The following is a 17,303-nucleotide window of genomic DNA, read 5'->3' as shown; positions in this document are numbered from 1 at the left end:
TGTTTGACATTTCTATTGGCCAATTCATATTAAACGAGTACCGGTCCCTTTCAAGCCGTTAAAAATAAGGAAGTTAGTTCCTCCGAATGATACAGCTTCTAAGTTAGTATCGACTTTTTTGATCAACATTGGCCGTTGTTTCTAACCATATTTTACATTTATAAACAAGACTACATAATACACAGCGTGTTTTTTATGTTGTAACAGTGTTTGTTTTCATTACGTTTTCGCGGAGGGATCCACACGCAGCCGCTGGGTCTGGCGTGGAGCATAATTTGAATCGCTCTCTACTCCTTTTAGTCGTTTGCATTATCATGTATTCAAGACCTTAATGCCTTTTTTACGACACAGTAGTCTATACATGTTTTTTTATATCTGTTTAAACGGGAGACACCCCTTTTATTTGCCTTAAATGTATAAGGTAAGTTACTTGTTGTCACTCCATTATATTCAGCACTAACGTTAACGTTACTGTTACTGTTGCTACTGTTAGCTAGCTAGCTAACATTAACGTCCCATGTGAAGAGTTCATGATGACAGACTAACATGTGAAGAGGTCATGATGACAAACTAACGTTGACTTAAACAACAATTAGCGTTTGGTGTTCATTTATTTAGTTAGTCGGCGATAACAACGTTAACGTTACGTCCCTGGAAGAAGTATTTAGTAGTAGTACTGATGTGTAACGTTAGCTACACTGTTCATGCAAAATCATCTCATGGCCTACCGCATCAGCCTGATTGGAATAACATATTAGGAATAACTTTACAGGTGACTTAACTCCCTGTTGTCGTCCATCATAAGTTTTCCCTAGTGACCACTGTGTTGACATGTATGTATGTATGTATAATATCTTGTCATTGCAGATGGCTACCGTGTATGTATGTATGTATGTTGTATGTATAATATATTGTCATTGCAGATGGCTACCGTGTATGTATGTATGTTGTATGTATAATATATTGTCATTGCAGATGGCTACCGTGATGAACACTGCTAGCACTGAGGGAGATCAGAAGGAGACAATGTTGTCCCCCTCAGAAGAGGACTCCCCTCCTGTTTTTATTGACCCCTCAGACCCCCTGAAATTTTCCGAGCTAACACCTTGTCAGTTTGGCATCTCTGTCCAGAGTTTTGTTCCAGCATCAGCCAACAGCAAAGGTGAGAGAACTGTGAGAGACAGTGTTTACTTTGTATTCAATCGGATGTGCTTATCCACCACTGTTAGAGACTATGAGAAATTGTGTGTGTGTGTGTGTGTGTGTGTATACACACACACACACACACACACACACACACACACACAACCAGTCAAAAGTTTGGGGTCACTTAGAAATTTCCACTCCATTATAGACAGAATACCAGCTGAGATCAGTTACATTGTTTTTTTTTAACCAGGGCAGCAGTTTTCAGACTACATTATTTGCTTACATAATTGCAAAACTGTTCTCCAATGTTTTCTCAGTTAGTTTTTTAAAATATCAGATTAGTAAACAGAATGTGCCTTTATTTTTATGTACCATTATCAGCAACCATTCATCCAAGCGAATGAATGGTTGCTGATAATGGGCAATGTAGATATTGCATTAAAGATCAGCCACTTCTTTCTACAACAGTCAAGAACCCTTTTGCAATTATGTAAGCACATAATGTAATCTGAAAACTGCTGCCCTGATTAAAAACATAGGTACATACATCTGTAGGGTTTGCCTTAATCTTTAATAATAAACTTAAACCACTGTAAAAAAGAAACATGCATAATAAATCATACTATTGTCGTGTATGTGACCAAAGCAGTATTAGATTCACAATTTAGCACCACTGATTCATAAAATTAAGAGGCAAAAACCATCAATGGAAAGTATGACACCAATTGAGTGAAGTGGCATCCCCCCCTCTTGCTCTAGGTAAGTCTCGTCTAGCACAGATAAAAAAGGCAAGGCGGAGGTCCAGCGTTGGTGTCCGTGGCTCCCCAGAGACAAACTCCCTCATTCGCTTCATGGCACAACAGAGGATGAAGACTCCACCAACCTTTAAAACTCCAGAGGTAAGATCCTTTCTCGGGATACAGTTAAGCAAATCTTGCACCCCTGTCACATCATACTGGAGTGTGAGGCAGCATGCAGATTGCAGTCTGGCTTTGTTGTTTTTCTTACGTATTCACACACATGCACTGTGATAGAACTTTCTGTCAACAGAACTTGCACTGGCCAATATACTCCTTTTTAAAAGCTTTAAAAGTTGATTACAGGTTTGAGATCATATTAGAACGTTGGGTCTGGCACCAAATTCACACATTACTTATGCAGACATATAGTCAGATTAAATAAACATTTACTGTGAATTGTGTTCTGGCTTCCCCTCTGTCTGCAACACGCGTTAATAACAATACTACAGACCATCTTGCGAAGGGATCACACCAGCTGGAACGCCAAATCCGTCGTTGCGGCAGGAGCGTAAAGTGGGGGGCGCAATGGACTCTTCCCGTCTTCTAACCCCCCCCCCCCCTTACGTCCGGCGCCCTTGCTTGGACTACACCCATCTTCGAACTTGGCCTTCATTTTGATCTCGCCCGCACACCTGTAAAGTTTCATGACTGCATCCTGTACGGTTGTGTTGCTATTGGGGTGAGAAAATCTTGCCGCAGACAGATGTATAAACACCTAGGGAAGTACTCAAATCCTCTTCTGTGGTAGGTCCAGCTACAGTCAGGTTTTCCCTGGGTTTTTAGAGAGCTTGGGTGCAAATGACATATGCTTATTTGCATATTAATTAGTTAGCGTTAGGTTAGGGCTGAAAATTAGTGGGGCTGCACTAGTAGCTACAAAGCCGGCTGGCAACGGCTATGAAAAGTATTGTACCGGTTAATGGTCGTGAGCATGGTCCTATATAAACAGATTATGCTGCAACAGTGAATGGAAAGTGACAGCGTGTTGTTTATTTTTAGGAACAGTTTGCTTTATTTGCAATGGTTTCTAGAAAGCATCATATGTCTTACAATTACATTCCAGGATATATCCAGTGTCCTTTCTCACACAGAGTTCTGTTTCAGTCTTTGGACCAGAATAGAAAATTCAGCTTGACAAATATCACACATAGCTAGGGCTGCAGCTATCGATTATTTTAGTAATTGAGTATTCTACATTCTACCAATTATTCTATCAGTTAATCAAGGAATCGGATAAGAAAGGCCTTTGCAGTGATAGATGCTAATATTTTTAAACGTGGACCACCAAGCCCCTAAATTTGGTGGTAGGGATGTAACGGTATGAAAATCTAACCTCACAGTCATAGTGACCACAATTATCAGGGTTTTCGGTATTATCGCGATTAAAAGTGTGTTCAATATGTTCAGAAAGCACTGATATGCCTACACAAGCTGAAATAGTTTGAAAAAGTGTAACAGTGTTTATATTACAAAAATATAGGCAAAACCTTATCAAAAGGGCAACTTTTTAACATCAAAGGAACAAGGGTCCAGCATGTAAACAGTTTATTTGTCAGGAACATTTCCAGTAGTGCAGGTTTAAATTCTACAAATCCAAACATTCAAGCTAAGACATAAAGAACAATATGTAAACAAATGAAAGAAACCAGTAATTATATAATTGTTTTCTTCATCAAAATTAAAATGTAAAACGCATGTTGTAGGCTGCGCAGTGCGCCTGCGCGGCAACTTCAGGAGACTCGGATGAAGCTGGGAAGGATTAAACACACGGGTTCCACATCGTGGTAATCCACCGTGATAATGATGATATTTTAAATGCAGTGTTTCCTTTTTAGGATTTTTTTTTTTTTTTTAAGCAGTGGGGGCAGCTCTGTCCGAACAACACCGAAATGTGCACTCTAAAGTAAAGTGTTATCATTTTCGCACCCCCTTCCCCTTAATGTCTCTGGCTCTTCACACTGGATATGTAAAAGAGCTGTTCACTAAGCCCAGGTAAATGTGACTGTACTAAGCTTACAGCAGGGCTATTTAACTATATTGTTCAGGCTAATCTGAGTGAAGTTTAGAAAGAATGAAGAATGCAGACATAATGTGCATAATAATTAGCCATGTGCAGGTGCCGCTGGTAGAGAGAGGGGTTTAAGACTACAAAGCTTAAGTTTTAACTGGTTTGTTAAAAAAAAAAAAAAAAAATGCTGTAGTTGTTTCGCGGTGGACGAAACACTGCATCCAGAGGTAATGTAACCTTGTGTCGGGACCGCTCCGTGGAATGGGTGAGTAGACTGGATGTTTTCTGGTGAGAGGCTTAGCATTGACGGCTTGCTGCTGTGGTAAGCTAGTTCGGTTTTTACAACAGACACACTGTACAGTTTTCTTTTGCAGCTTGAAATGATCCCAAACTTTCTGCCGTTTCTCCGCCTGTCTCTTCTCTTAGACCCTCACTACTTTCACTCTCTTCCTTCAATCCGCGCCATCAGTCTTCACCGCATGTGTCTACTAGAGGATGGATACCCGAACCGAGCCGTCGGGTCCCGCCGGGCCGGGCCACGTTCGGACAGATATTTAGAAATTATGTTCGGGTTCGGGTCAGGCTCGGTCACATCAGCGCGATAAGGCATTGAACATTTTAAATAAAATAAAAAAAACGTATTATGTAGGTGCGCGCCTGTGTTAACGTGCGCTTGTTGCCCCGTGTGCTCTGATGACCTCATTTGTTGACATTTCCGAATGCCTTCCTACAGTCGCTTAATAAAAGCGGACTTTCCACACAAACAAACGTATGTGTCATTAGTATGAGGACGTGGGCCGGGCTCGGACAGAAAAATGCAACCCGATCCGCACTCCAGTGTCCACAGCAGTGCCAGCCCGTTGTGTGATAGTAATAACCGTCTGTGTGGAAACACAGTGAGCGGTACAACGTTAGTTCATTTTGCATCGGTTTTTAGTAATCAAATTATACGAGTTACCCAAATCATTTCAGCCCTACCCATGCATCTCAGTTCACATTTTCACTCACTATGACCACTACTTCGTCGTTGCAACACATTATACAAGCATTACTTCTGCCTTTATACACCGTTGAACGGCAGGTGGGACGTGGTAACGTGTATGAAATTACTTAACTGTTTGTCACTGACCGTTTGCCTAACGTTACCACGTCCACCTGCCGTTAAACAGTTAGACAACCGGCACCGGTCAGTGTAGTGAGCGGCCAGTGCCGCCAGGCATATGCCTATGTACCACGGTGGCTGACCATCAGCCACTTTTTGATGTTGGAGCAACTGAATAATTGAGCACAGAACAGATTTTTGTTTGCTTTTCTGTGCTCCAATTCTCCCTTTGCGAACTCAGGAATGTGGCACAAATATACCACCATAATTTCTGACTGCATGCTCAAGGAAGACCTTGAAAATTAAAAAGTAGTGCTTGAATTTCATTATGTCCGTCTGGAACCTCTATTTACTTAAAGCATTATTTGTGCTTACATTTTTTAAATAAAACATACTATTACATAAAAAAAATGCACAGGTGGAATGAAAAAACCCCTGAGGGCTTGTAAAAGGAACACACCAATAAAATGAAAGATGGCTGTACATGCTTGCCACAAATTTTCCAATGAATAAATATTTTTAAAATATCTAAAAGAATACAATTTCCAAACAAATACTACAGATAACATAATGTAGGATGTATAATATGACCCTTCCCTATAACCTCCAGCCTGTCAGTCCTATCACGAAGACGTAGAAAACGCTGTTGTGCTGGTCATAGAGGAAGTGTAACCACACACACACCGTGACTGCACACGCTTTATTGGCATTGCGCTGACTCACTATGACTTGAACAAGCTGCAGAGGCAACATAGTTTCGCTCCCTCTCCACTGCAGAGAAGACAGAATTGTGTGCTTACACCGATTGATTTAACGTGAGTCGGTACTGACAATGTAATTTGGTCAGTACCCTTTAAAAAATAGAGTTCAGTACCCAACCCAACTGTTTACATCAGCATATATTCTAAGTTATGATCAGTTGAGAAACACAATGCTTTTATACGATACATATGAATTAAGCTAAAATCTATATGACAACAAAAAATGGGATTAAGTTTTTAAATGCATAAAATTCCTATCTGGCTCACTCATTGCTTATCATTAAGATAGCATGTTTCTGACCAATGAAGAACAGGAGGTGGGCACTAAAAAGCTTAAGCCAATGGCATGAGTCTGCTCACAAGCACAAATGGCTTGTGCTAAGGATGTAAATGAAAGCTATGCATTTTGCTGTATGTTGGCAAAATGATGCATGTTTGAAACACAGTGAGCAAATAATGGACAGCAGAGAATTGCATTATGCTGCAGAAGGGATTTAAGAAGCTTCTATGGACTTTAGGCACATTTTTCCGACGGGTAAGCTACCAATTCTCAGGTCTGCAGGTGGTGAGATTGATACTAGAAGGATCAGTTTGGGGTCAAATTTAGCTTGAAGGAAAGTATTCTTTTACTCTTGTTCTGAATAGTAATGATAGAATGTTCTGAAGCATGAGACTTACTGTTAGTCGGATAATGCATAGCTCAATAAACCTGTAAAAGTAATATTCCTGGATTGTGTGTGTGTGTGGAAGGAGTATGTGATAGATGTGCTCCCTCTCAGTAATACCACTTCTGTAATTTCAGAAGTCTATGACCTGTCAAACTGCATCTCTGAGCAGATATGTTTGTTTTTGCTGTCTCAACTCTCAGCTTGTCCGAGGCAGCCCCTTCCTTCCCCGGGTCGCCTCCACGCTGAGGCAGAAGATGGCCTCCTTCCAGAGCCTGATGGATGTGGAAGAGAGTGAGGTCTGTGATCCGATGCCAAGGCAGGACAGCAACACTGGAGGATGCATCAAGACAAGAGATTATCTGTCTGGTGAGGCTGCCTCATTGCCACAGGATTAATAGTTTCATTCCTCGCCAAGGGTCTATGCCAGTAGGATTTCTTTATGATGTCTGGAGGCACTGTTGAAAAGCAGTGGATTAATGCATAGCGCAGTGTAAGCCTGACGCTGACAACATCTTACAGCAGTCATTCCTTCTGAGCTTGGTCAGCTTCTTAAATGGCCCAGTTTCTGAGATGTTTGTTGCTGAAGTGAGACTTTATCTCGATTCCTTTGATCAAGTTGTTTTTCAAGCTGTTTTGTTTAATGATTTGTATGTTTATATTTGATATGTGATGTTTTATCTTTTTTTTTAACTGAGGTGCCCCAAAGTCCCATTTGTTTTTGTATGTTTATATAACGCGTCATTTTTTTAAATTTTGTTTTTGTCCTCTCAGATGGGAACAGCCATAATGGAGGGAAGGAGAACCACCCACCAATGATGACGCCCGTACCCAGCAAGAGGAGGCGCCTGGGCCCCCGGGAAGGGTGTGAGGTTGAGATTAGAGAGGGCAGCACTCCTATCTCCAACTTCAGTCTGAAGGAGCAGGAGGTACACTCACTCTGACCGGGTTTTTACTTGACTGCTTTCAATAATTTAACTAAAAGGTTTTCCCTCTCCGTACTTTGCTTCCATTGAATCTGCTGAATATTTTTAACTCCTATATGCATGGTAGATCTCAGGGCAACATAGGGCCTTTTAAATACAAGCATATCCAAAAAGAGAAAAACAAGATCTCTCAAGCAAACCAAGTTTGATTTTAGTGCTGGGTGAGGTTTATTTATTTATCATTGCATCTGTTTGTCGTTTACTTGTATTCTGTAAGGTGCAATATCATATTTGAAGTTTTCTGTATCATTCTAAGCACAAAAACAGCAGTTTGGTAAATCTGCAATTGCTCTGTCCATGGTGGTAGTGTTCTTGCTGTTGTAATGCTGTGCAGCAGAATGAAACGGTGGGAGTTCCTTAATCATATCCACTAGGGCTGGGACAATATGCTTTTGTCCCGATTCGATTCTTTCACGATACATGGGTGCCCATGCGATTTGTGTTGTTATTTTCATTTATTGCGATTCTAGAAGTATTGCGATTCCATTGTATTGCGATTTTCTCTTCCTTCGTTAACCAAAACTAAAGTTGAATAATACACTTCTAGAGACAATATATCATGAGACGTTTCTAAAAAAAAAATCACAAGTCAGTCAGTCAGTCTGACATTTATTTCATTTGTAAAGAAGTACAGAACATGGATTTTCTGCATTTCTGTTTTTCGTCTGTTTTGCTGGAAACGCATGTGATGTAGTCGCCGTCAGCGGTACCGTATAAACAGAAAATATTTAGGTGAATCATTGGTTTAAAAAAAAAAAAAAAAAACAATTTAAAAAATCGTTGCATTTTTTTCCCACCCCTAATATCCACAGGAGGAAGATGAACCAGTGACACGAGGACCACTGCCATCCACTGAGACCGCGGAAGAGGCCAAAGCCGTGCTTATATCCCCAACCCTTCACACTGATCTTGAGCTCCGAGGCTGTTCCCCTGCTAAGAACCACCAGGTGAGGTCTTAATCCAGCCTGCAACACACACAAAAGTTAGGAAGGAATAACGTGATAATGCCATTTGAGTAGCAGAACATCTATACCATTTTCCACATTGGAAAAAAAAACCTTAAAAAACACAGCTGAAACCAATAAAGAGATGATGTGTAATTGACAGCACAACCAGAATTAGTCATTCAAGCAGAACTCTTTTTTTAAAGTGAAGTGACATTTAAAATGTTAACCAGCCAAGCATACAATTTTCTGAATGAAAAGTGTAATGGCCGTTACCCACAGGCTCAGTGTAGCACACTTCCGTTGCAACATGGTACCAAGCAGTAATCATATGCTTCACAACTTCAGCCACACAGCAGGTGATAACAAGGCAGACCTAATGTCTAGTGCTGTCTTTGTTTTAAAGTCCTCAACCTGTCTGGTCATGCAGGCAACACGAGAAAAAGCACAATTTTTAGAAATGTTACTATGGCAGTTTTGAGTAGCCTCTGTGGTTTGGAGTGTTATTTCCACTCCTACATTCATGTTCTTACTTTCATCTCACAGCCCCAGTTTTCTGATCCGCTTTTCTATGGCTTCATCAAAGCTGTATTTGTAATCTGTATTTGTGGTGTTAAGCTACTGCTGCTCCTTGAACTTCAGTCTAACAGAAGGGCGGTGGGCTCATGTGTTCTCTCTCTCAACAGGACAGTCTCTTTGAACTCCAAAGCCTCGGCCGACCACCACCTGATGATGCTGCAGCTGCTTCACCAGCTGCAGGATCATCATCCCCCTTCCACATCCCCTCTGTCCCCTCTTTGCTGGAGATGAAGCCCACAGGTAAACACACAGAGCTAGTATGTTTACCTGTGTACCATAGTAGCTAGTGTACCAAGCCTTTGAGGCTTGGTATACTTATCGGATTTTCCGAGGTCCGAGTCGGAAACATGCCCCCTGACCTCGGATTTCCGAGCTCGGAACTTGGGTAACCACAGAGTACCCCAAGCTAAAAATCCAACATAGCTGCTCCGTGCATCAACAGTTGTGAAAGCTGTAGTAACATACAGTTATAAGCACTTCTGTGTTATTTGTGTCTCATGAAATCAGTCGTACGCGCAGCGCTGTCCATATTTTATCCGTGGACAATGTCGTTACGCTGTTTATATGCACAAAAACAGCGTAATGCATTGTTATAAACTGGTATTGCTAACAATGGCTAACCTGGCTAGAGCTAATGAAAACAATGAAATACGACTTGTAAATGGAACACATTCAACTCGGGTGTGGCCTAGCCAGTCTCCAGACCTAAACCCAATAGAGAATCTTTGGAGGGAGCTCAAACTCCGTGTTTCTCAGCGACAGCCCAGAAACCTGACTGATCTAGAGAAGATCTGTGTGGAGGAGTGGGCCAAAATCCCTCCTGCAGTGTGTGCAAACCTGGTGAAAAACTACAGGAAACGTTTGACCTCTGTAATTGCAAACAAAGGCTACTGTACCAAATATTAACATTGATTTTCTCAGGTGTTCAAATACTTATTTGCAGCTGTATCATACAAATAAATAGTTAAAAAATCATACATTGTGATTTCTGGATTAGATTATGTCTCTCACAGTGGACATGCACCTACGATGACAATTTCAGACCCCTCCATGATTTCTAAGTGGGAGAACTTGCAAAATAGCAGGGTGTTCAAATACTTATTTTCCTCACTGTATATCTCCGATACAGTTAAATTATACATACAGTTTATTACTATTAATAAGTTGTGTTATAAAATGGAGGTATGTCATACGAAATATCTTCGCATAGATGAATAACTGTTGTTGATTTCTTGTTCTATTTGCTTGTCTAACTGGCCTGACAATATCTGAAAACGTTTATTCCATGTTGATTATACTTGCAAGTACCCTGAACCATTAACAAATTGGTAATCCGCCTGTAACAAAGACGATTTAGAGTTTTACCAAATATTAATAAAAAGCCAAGGGTTTATAGCAAAGTAGCTTTACTTTCTGCCTCTTCATACATTGTGTAATGGGGGCAACCAAAGGTAAAAGGCTTATTTGTGTCTTTGCAGGAGAGGATGATTCCACCGGGACGTCCACGGTTAAGAAAGCGAAAAAGAGGGTGCGCTTTGGAGGTCCGCTCTCTCCTGAGTTCTTTGATAAGAACCTGCCCCCCAGCACACCGCTACAGAAGGGGGGCACGCCGGGCCGGGCGCCCACACCAGGTGGGAGCTTACAGCCGCGCCCAGTGCTGAAGACACCGCAGAGGAGTGAATCCCAAACGCCACAAGCTCAGCCAGATCCCAGCACCCCCTTAGGGTTTGGTGCCTCACCTACACTTGCAATGCCTCGCAACCGCAGAATGCCGTCTGTGGGAGAGGACGGTGAAGAGAAGGATGGAGAGGTAGACAATGATGACATGATAGTTTTAAGATTAGTAATGTTTCTGTGGCGCTAGCATGGTGTATACTCCTCTATACACGTCATCAAATAAAAGTTACAACATTAAAAGATTAGATTGAAATACTCTGCATAATCCAGGTCGCTCTCTACAAACATCCAAGATTTTCACAAGCAACTAGGGCTGCTTTTGTTATTAGTACTGACACACGAACTCTTTACAGTTTAAGTTTTTCTCTCTATATTATACTTGTAAATAATAACTGGATAAAAGTCTGAAGCGATCACTTGTGTGAGTTATGTTTAATAACTGTATATTACTTACAAGAATCAGGATATGCCCCACCATCTGTTGTGGATTGTACATGATACAGTCAGCATTGAACAACATTGTTTTTCTTTTATTTTGATCTCCCAGATTGTTTTCCCTTCAATGGAGGAGATTGACTCTGCGGTGACGAGAGATACAGGTTCATTATTACAGTTTGTTTACCCTGAGAGTTATAATTTGTCTAGTAGAAAGCAGTCAGACTCTGTTTAAATGATAAACAGCATTTTAATTTGTATTTTCAGAATGTACGTGGGACCCTCAGCCGTTGAATTTAAACACTGCTTTCAATGAGGAGTCTCTTTCACAGATTCTGTCAGGTAAACTACCGTCATACTTCACCATTTTTTCCTTTCATTGCCACTCAACTTTATGTCTTCGTCTTTTCTGTTCTCCACTTTCTCCCGTCTCCAGACACATTTAAAAGTGTCAAGCTATAAGACTTAACAGAAATAAAATGTGTGTTTGTTTTTTTGTGTGTGTAGCTCAAACTGGTCAGGTTTATCATTCAAAGCAAGCCAATTGCCAGTCCACAGCTGACAGTCTCAACAGGTGTCATTTTAGCTGAAATACATTCAATTTCCCCCAGAGTCTGAGACTAAACCCAGCACAACCTCCCAGATGGATGCCCTGGATGAGCCTACATCCGTGCCAGAGGAGAAGAAGCAACATGAAGTGGGTGTGGAAGCTCCGGCGCAATCTAGAAACCGAAGGAAGAAAAAGGTATGGCATCATTACAGCTCCAGGGTTTTTATCTACTTTCTTGGATAGGTCATTGGGGGGTTCACAAGATATATGACCTGATTATTACTATCCTCTACAGATTTCCCTACTGCTAAAATTCCATGTCAAACACTGAAAATGTCTAAATCTCTTCCACAGCAGCCAGGACCAGAGCATGCGTCTAGCGGTGAGGCTCCAGCTCGCTCCGGCAGTCTAAAGAGAAAGGTCTGCTATTTCCACAAACTGCTTTCAGCTTGATCTCACTTGCAGAAATCTCCCTTTACCAGACGAGACATCATTTTAATAATTTAGGCGCCATAACCTGCTCCTATCTAATCTACTGTTTAATTCCACTGCATCTGAACTGAACCACATCCGAGGATATCCACTTTAAGTGTGTGAGAGTGTGTGGCAGAGAGCCGGTGTATAAAATGTATCCTAATGCCAACACTGTGCTCCCCCAGCAGCCAGAGGAGAGCGAGCCTGGGAAGAGGTCGACACGCTCGGCTGCTAAGTCGGCCGCTGGGAAGATGAAGGTGAGTTGGATGAGTCTGCCCGTTTGATTTCTCTTTACACCGCTTCACTATTGGATCTGCAGAAGTGTCTTGCTGGGAGGCAGTCATGGAGCTGATAGCTGCACAATCTAACTACAACTTACTTTGCCTGAGTTGGGAAAAGAACTGTGTATACTATGTTTATATGCCCCAGTGTTGTCCCGCCACATGGGACTTGGTATCGTTAAATATTTTCAATACCAGTGCGGATGCCTTGGCTTTGATACCGGTTCCTGAACGATACCGCTTTTGATACCAATTTTATAAAAACAAATTTAACAAAAAGAAAATGACATTACACGTTATGGTACAGATGTTTAGTTTTCAGCACCTTTTGCATTTTCCACTCAAAGCTATTTTACAATAAATAAAAAACAACTTATTTAGGCCTACCACAACTTGAATTTGTCGGTTAACACAATGGAGCTCTACGGCACAGAGGAATAAGATGAGGCTTTGGATACACACACAATCCATTTATTGTTGGTTTTAGCGTTTTCATGGTATTTGTTAATAGGAAAAATATAGAATATCACTAGACTTATCCTTTTCGGACTAAATAAATAAATAGGATAATCCAGACGAGTACAACAAATGAAGAGCCGTGCTTCTCACTAACTACACGCATCGCTCTGGATGGAAGTTTAGGGCTGCAACTTTTTATTAGGTGCTTTCCGACCGGATAGTACTTGTACTTTTTAGAGGAAAAGTACACTTCTAAGCAGTTCTAAGAACTACTCTCCCCCAAAATCTTTTTTTCCGTTTGCATTCCCACTGGCCAAGTGGCCATAGGGACTGGTAGGAGGGGTAAGGGAGTGACGCAAGCACGGCAACGGTCTTTATAGCATCGTCACTAGACCTTAGCGCCACATACAACAACAACAAATGATGCTAATACTTCACGCAATGTTTTGCTCAACACAGACGGTGTGTGTGTGTGTGTGTGTGTGTGTGTGTGTGTGTGGGACACGCTTGTGGAGTTTAACTCCGAAAAGACAGTTAACCACAGGTTCCCGTTAATCTTATGGTGGACATGTCTTGTGATATTTAAACAAACGAACCGTCAACAGCAAAATAAAAGCCTCTTTACGAGAGCAGTCTGAGAGACCTCCAGCTTACCTCGAGGTGTCTGAGCGTGACTGGCCCAGCGACGAGCTAGCGGCCGGGGCTGTCGCGCGCTGGCTGTCGCGCGCTGGCTGTCGCCTCACTTGATGGAGCTTCTGAACTCCGAAAACTTTGAAGCAAATTGTCAATTCGGCATCAATTTTCGCAAGACTGCCTATATTCGAAATCTAAACAGTTAATTTCTCGCCTAAAACGTTGTCAGAAGTGAATTTAATGATGAATAAGATGGTGAAAATTGTTAAAAAATGTCCCGTTGTTGCTCTGTCTGCAAGTTTCCGAGTTGGCAGTGGGCGTGACTTATAAGTTCGACCAATCAAGTACACCTAGGAAAAGGGAAAAGACTCTGCTCTGAAGTAGGAGCTAAAAAAGTACGCTACTGAGGACAGAGGAACTTAAAAATCCCCAAATTTTTCCTGTCAGAACACGACGAAAAAAGTGTTCTAGGAACGTTTAGTTCTAAGAACTGCAAAAATCCCTCCGGTCGGAAAGCCCCTGTTGTTGATTTGTTTTTATCGATTACTTGTATAGTCTATTAAATGTCAATCAGTGTTTTCCAAATCCCAAGATGGCATCCTCAAATGACCTTGTTTAGTCCACAACTCGTATATATAAAGTTTACTGTAACAAAGGAGTGAAGAAAACTAGAAAATGTTCACATTCAGCAAGCTGGAATCAGGGATTTTGTTCTTGTTTTTCATAATAAATGACTCAGACCATTATCACCATTATCCATTATTGAAATAGTTGGCAATTGATTTAATAGTTGACATCTAATCGATTTAGAAGATGAATCTTTGCAGCTCCATGGAAGTTTATCCAGTACAGCAGTACAGCAGGTGGTTTGTGGTTGGCAATACATTCCCTTATGCACCTATGACTTTGAAGCTCACATTACAGCAGTCTATTTACTGAGCTAGTAGTGTCTGGCTTGTCTGACAGCTTTGTTGTAGGTTTTTGTTTTTATACACGCTCCAATAACGATGTCAATATCAATGTCAAATCGCCCCAGGACCTGTGGAGAATGCTTTAACAATAACCTGTATGATCAAATGTTTTGTGGTAACTGTTTTCATTTTAATTTTGTATTTTTAGTGTTTACAAGACATTTCTTTTACAGATGATGATTTGTCCAAATTATATTGATTATTAATAATAATAATAATAAGTATTATTCAGTAATCCCCAGCCTCTGACATAGCACCTACACAATGAGCCACCGTAACTTTCCACAGTTTATTTTTTTTTTGTATGTACTTAAAAGTTTCAATTGGCACTGACATGTCAGTCCAAACCGTCCTAATGTCTTTCCACAGATGGCCTCCACGGCAACCCGGCGGTGGAGCAGGGGCGTGGACCGCTCCCTGTACGGCTCTCGGGCGTTCGCCTCCAAGAACCCCAACCTGAGTCCCATCACGGAGACGTTGTCCCTCATCAGCCGGTCTCCAGCAGCACCGCACACTCCCTCTGCCAGCTGCACAGGTAAAACATGCAGGCAATAACTTCAGCTTATAGTAGTAAGTAAATGTTCGTTACGGGTTTTGCTTCTATGCTGTTGGGTGGAAAAAAACATATTCTATCTTTCCATAACGTACGACCTTTCAAAATCTATCATCACTAAATTTATTTTTGATTCCTGAAAAGGTTAGAACTTTTGGAGGGTAGCAATTATTGGTACAGATTAATTTCCCTGATATAGTTTTGTCCTCATTTCTTCCAACAGGCGCAAATCATGAGACCCACTTGAACCCTGAGATGGCTAACGACACTCGAGCGATCGGTCACATTACTGTGACTAATGCCTTGGAAGATCCTTCAGAAGATTCCGTCACATCTCCCAACTCCATTAAAGAAAGCCCCACGGAGGACGGCAGGGGGCCGAGGGCCAGAGGGAGAGCACTGCAGAAAAGGAAGGTCAGTGTTGCTGACGATAGCCTGTTCTGTGAGGAGACTGTGGACCAGACTGGAGTAAAGACACAGGAGTCCTGTGAAGACCAAACTACTCCAAACCTTCAGGCATCAAGGGAAACCCCTCTGAACCCCACTGTACCTGAACAAGGAGAAGTCAACACTGAAGATATTGCCCAGACCTCTGCCGATACACACTGCACAAACTCCGATGGGAAATTACAATGCCGTGGCAGTCTGGACGCACCCTCCTCAGACTGTCCACCTTTGGCATTCACTTTGAGTCTGCCAGCAGAGCCGGCACAGAGAAAAGCCAAGCGGGGCAGGAGGAGCTCTGTAAACCGCTCAGTGCTACGGGAGCAGGGGCACCGGGCAGAGGAGCACCCAACCAGCCATGAAGTGGACGAGAAGGGACAGGCGGACCAAGCAGCTAGCCAGCAGGAAAACATCAGGCCAAGCTCCGATAGCCAGGAGGTTGGGGGGGTAGCCGGTTTGGACCTCGCCCCGTGGCAGGCTGACTTTAATTTTGAGGATGTGTTCCGACCTGTCGCCACTAGAGGGCAGCGCTCGGTGCGCCGCAGCCTGAGGAACAAGTGCAATGCAGAGCCAAGCAGCACCAGTGCGGGTCTCGCCTGGCTGCCTTGGACCTCCCCCGAGTCCAACTCAGAGGCGCGCAGGAAGACCCGCGGCCGGCGGCTCTCTGCGGCTCCACCTGTCCAACCTCCACTCCCCGAGGAGACACAAGACAGCGCTTCATGAGACTGTAACCTGACGACATGAACGTGAACTGAGATTAAATGGGGATAACTAATGCATTCATCACACCTTCATACATACCTACCCTGTTTTCTTAAAGTGTTCATATTATGCTCATTTTCAGGTTCATAATTATATTTAGAGGTTATATCAGAATAGGTTTACATGGTTTAGTTTCCAAAAACACCATATATTTGTTGTACTGCACATTGCTGCAGCTCCTCTTTTCACCCTGTGTGTTGAGCTCTCTGTTTTAGCTACAGAGTGAGGCATCACACTTCTGTTCCATCTTTGTTGGGAGTCACACGGTAAGGACTACTAGCCAGTCAGAAGCAGAGTATGAGGGAGTGTCATGCTAGCAGCTAGGCGAGCATTATAACGTGTGTTCCAAAGTGACCACGTTTGTCTCTGAAGTAAAGGCTGGACTACAATAGAGCTGTTTGGAGCAGTTGGTGAACAGTGTTTTCTGTTGGAGATGGTAAGTCCCTTTGGGCTGGACTTTGGGCTATTTCACTTTGGAAGCCTATTACATGCACCAAAAAAAAATAGATAACACAATAAAGGAATGGGAAACGCCAAAAAGCATAATATGAGCACTTTAATATTAAATTGAATGACTTCCCGAAGAACAGGCGGATTGTTTTATATTGGCTAAAACGTCGATGCCTTTGGTCTCTGAATTATTAGAGCTGACCAGTAATTTGTAGCCGGTTTCCCCTCCGCTAACCAAGCCAGTCAATACACCGTGAGCCCAATCATCTCTGCAGACACCATCCAATCAATATCCAACCACTCAGCTGGTAATCACAGTGCATCTTCAGACGCGCTCTCCAAAGTCATTGGATCGAGCATCTCCAAGTCAATATCTACTCTTTGTGCATAGAAGATGGCTGTGCTGCATTCACCATCTGTCAAGCAAGGCTGGGCAGGAGGAGGGGGTAATAATAATGGAATAGTAATGGTGGGAGAAAATGTGTCTTACACATTGGAAATCTAATTTATAGGCTCAAACTATTCTGTTTATTTGTGGTTGCTAGCTTGTTTTTCTTTTTTTAAACCCCCCCCCCCCCTCCCCCCCTGTTGACATTCAGGAAAATGTCCAGAAGAGGTCC

General features: G+C 42.2%; 1 protein-coding gene and 1 long non-coding RNA gene across 7 annotated transcripts in view; one reads left to right on the top strand and one right to left on the bottom strand.

The window, feature by feature from the left end:
* The window catches only part of LOC118493852, a 210,705-nt gene that overhangs the window by 141,603 nt on the left and 51,799 nt on the right, over positions 1-17,303 (bottom strand). The gene's annotated exons all lie outside the window — the stretch shown is intronic.
* cdca2 (cell division cycle associated 2) lies at positions 57-16,385 on the top strand. Of its 6 annotated transcripts, none has more exons than XM_031300576.2 (15): positions 58-421; positions 976-1,162; positions 1,909-2,048; positions 6,689-6,854; positions 7,260-7,414; positions 8,284-8,418; positions 9,102-9,234; positions 10,473-10,804; positions 11,219-11,270; positions 11,374-11,448; positions 11,718-11,851; positions 12,014-12,076; positions 12,319-12,387; positions 14,844-15,009; positions 15,251-16,385. In XM_031300576.2, the coding sequence occupies exons 1-15, from the start codon at positions 413-415 to the stop codon at positions 16,192-16,194; spliced, it is 2,760 nt and encodes a 919-aa protein (XP_031156436.1). In that variant the 5' UTR covers positions 58-412; the 3' UTR covers positions 16,195-16,385. The 6 variants fall into 6 exon arrangements, with proteins under 6 accessions (XP_031156437.1, XP_031156436.1, XP_031156434.1 ...); XM_031300574.2 differs by having other exon boundaries at positions 59-421; positions 12,316-12,387; XM_031300575.2 differs by having other exon boundaries at positions 59-421; positions 12,011-12,076.

The sequence above is a fragment of the Sander lucioperca genome, chromosome 2 (assembly GCF_008315115.2).
Source record: "Sander lucioperca isolate FBNREF2018 chromosome 2, SLUC_FBN_1.2, whole genome shotgun sequence".
Taxonomy (NCBI): domain Eukaryota; kingdom Metazoa; phylum Chordata; class Actinopteri; order Perciformes; family Percidae; genus Sander; species Sander lucioperca.
The sequence above is the reverse complement of the archived record's forward strand: the minus strand, read 5'-3'. Positions and strand labels throughout refer to the sequence as shown.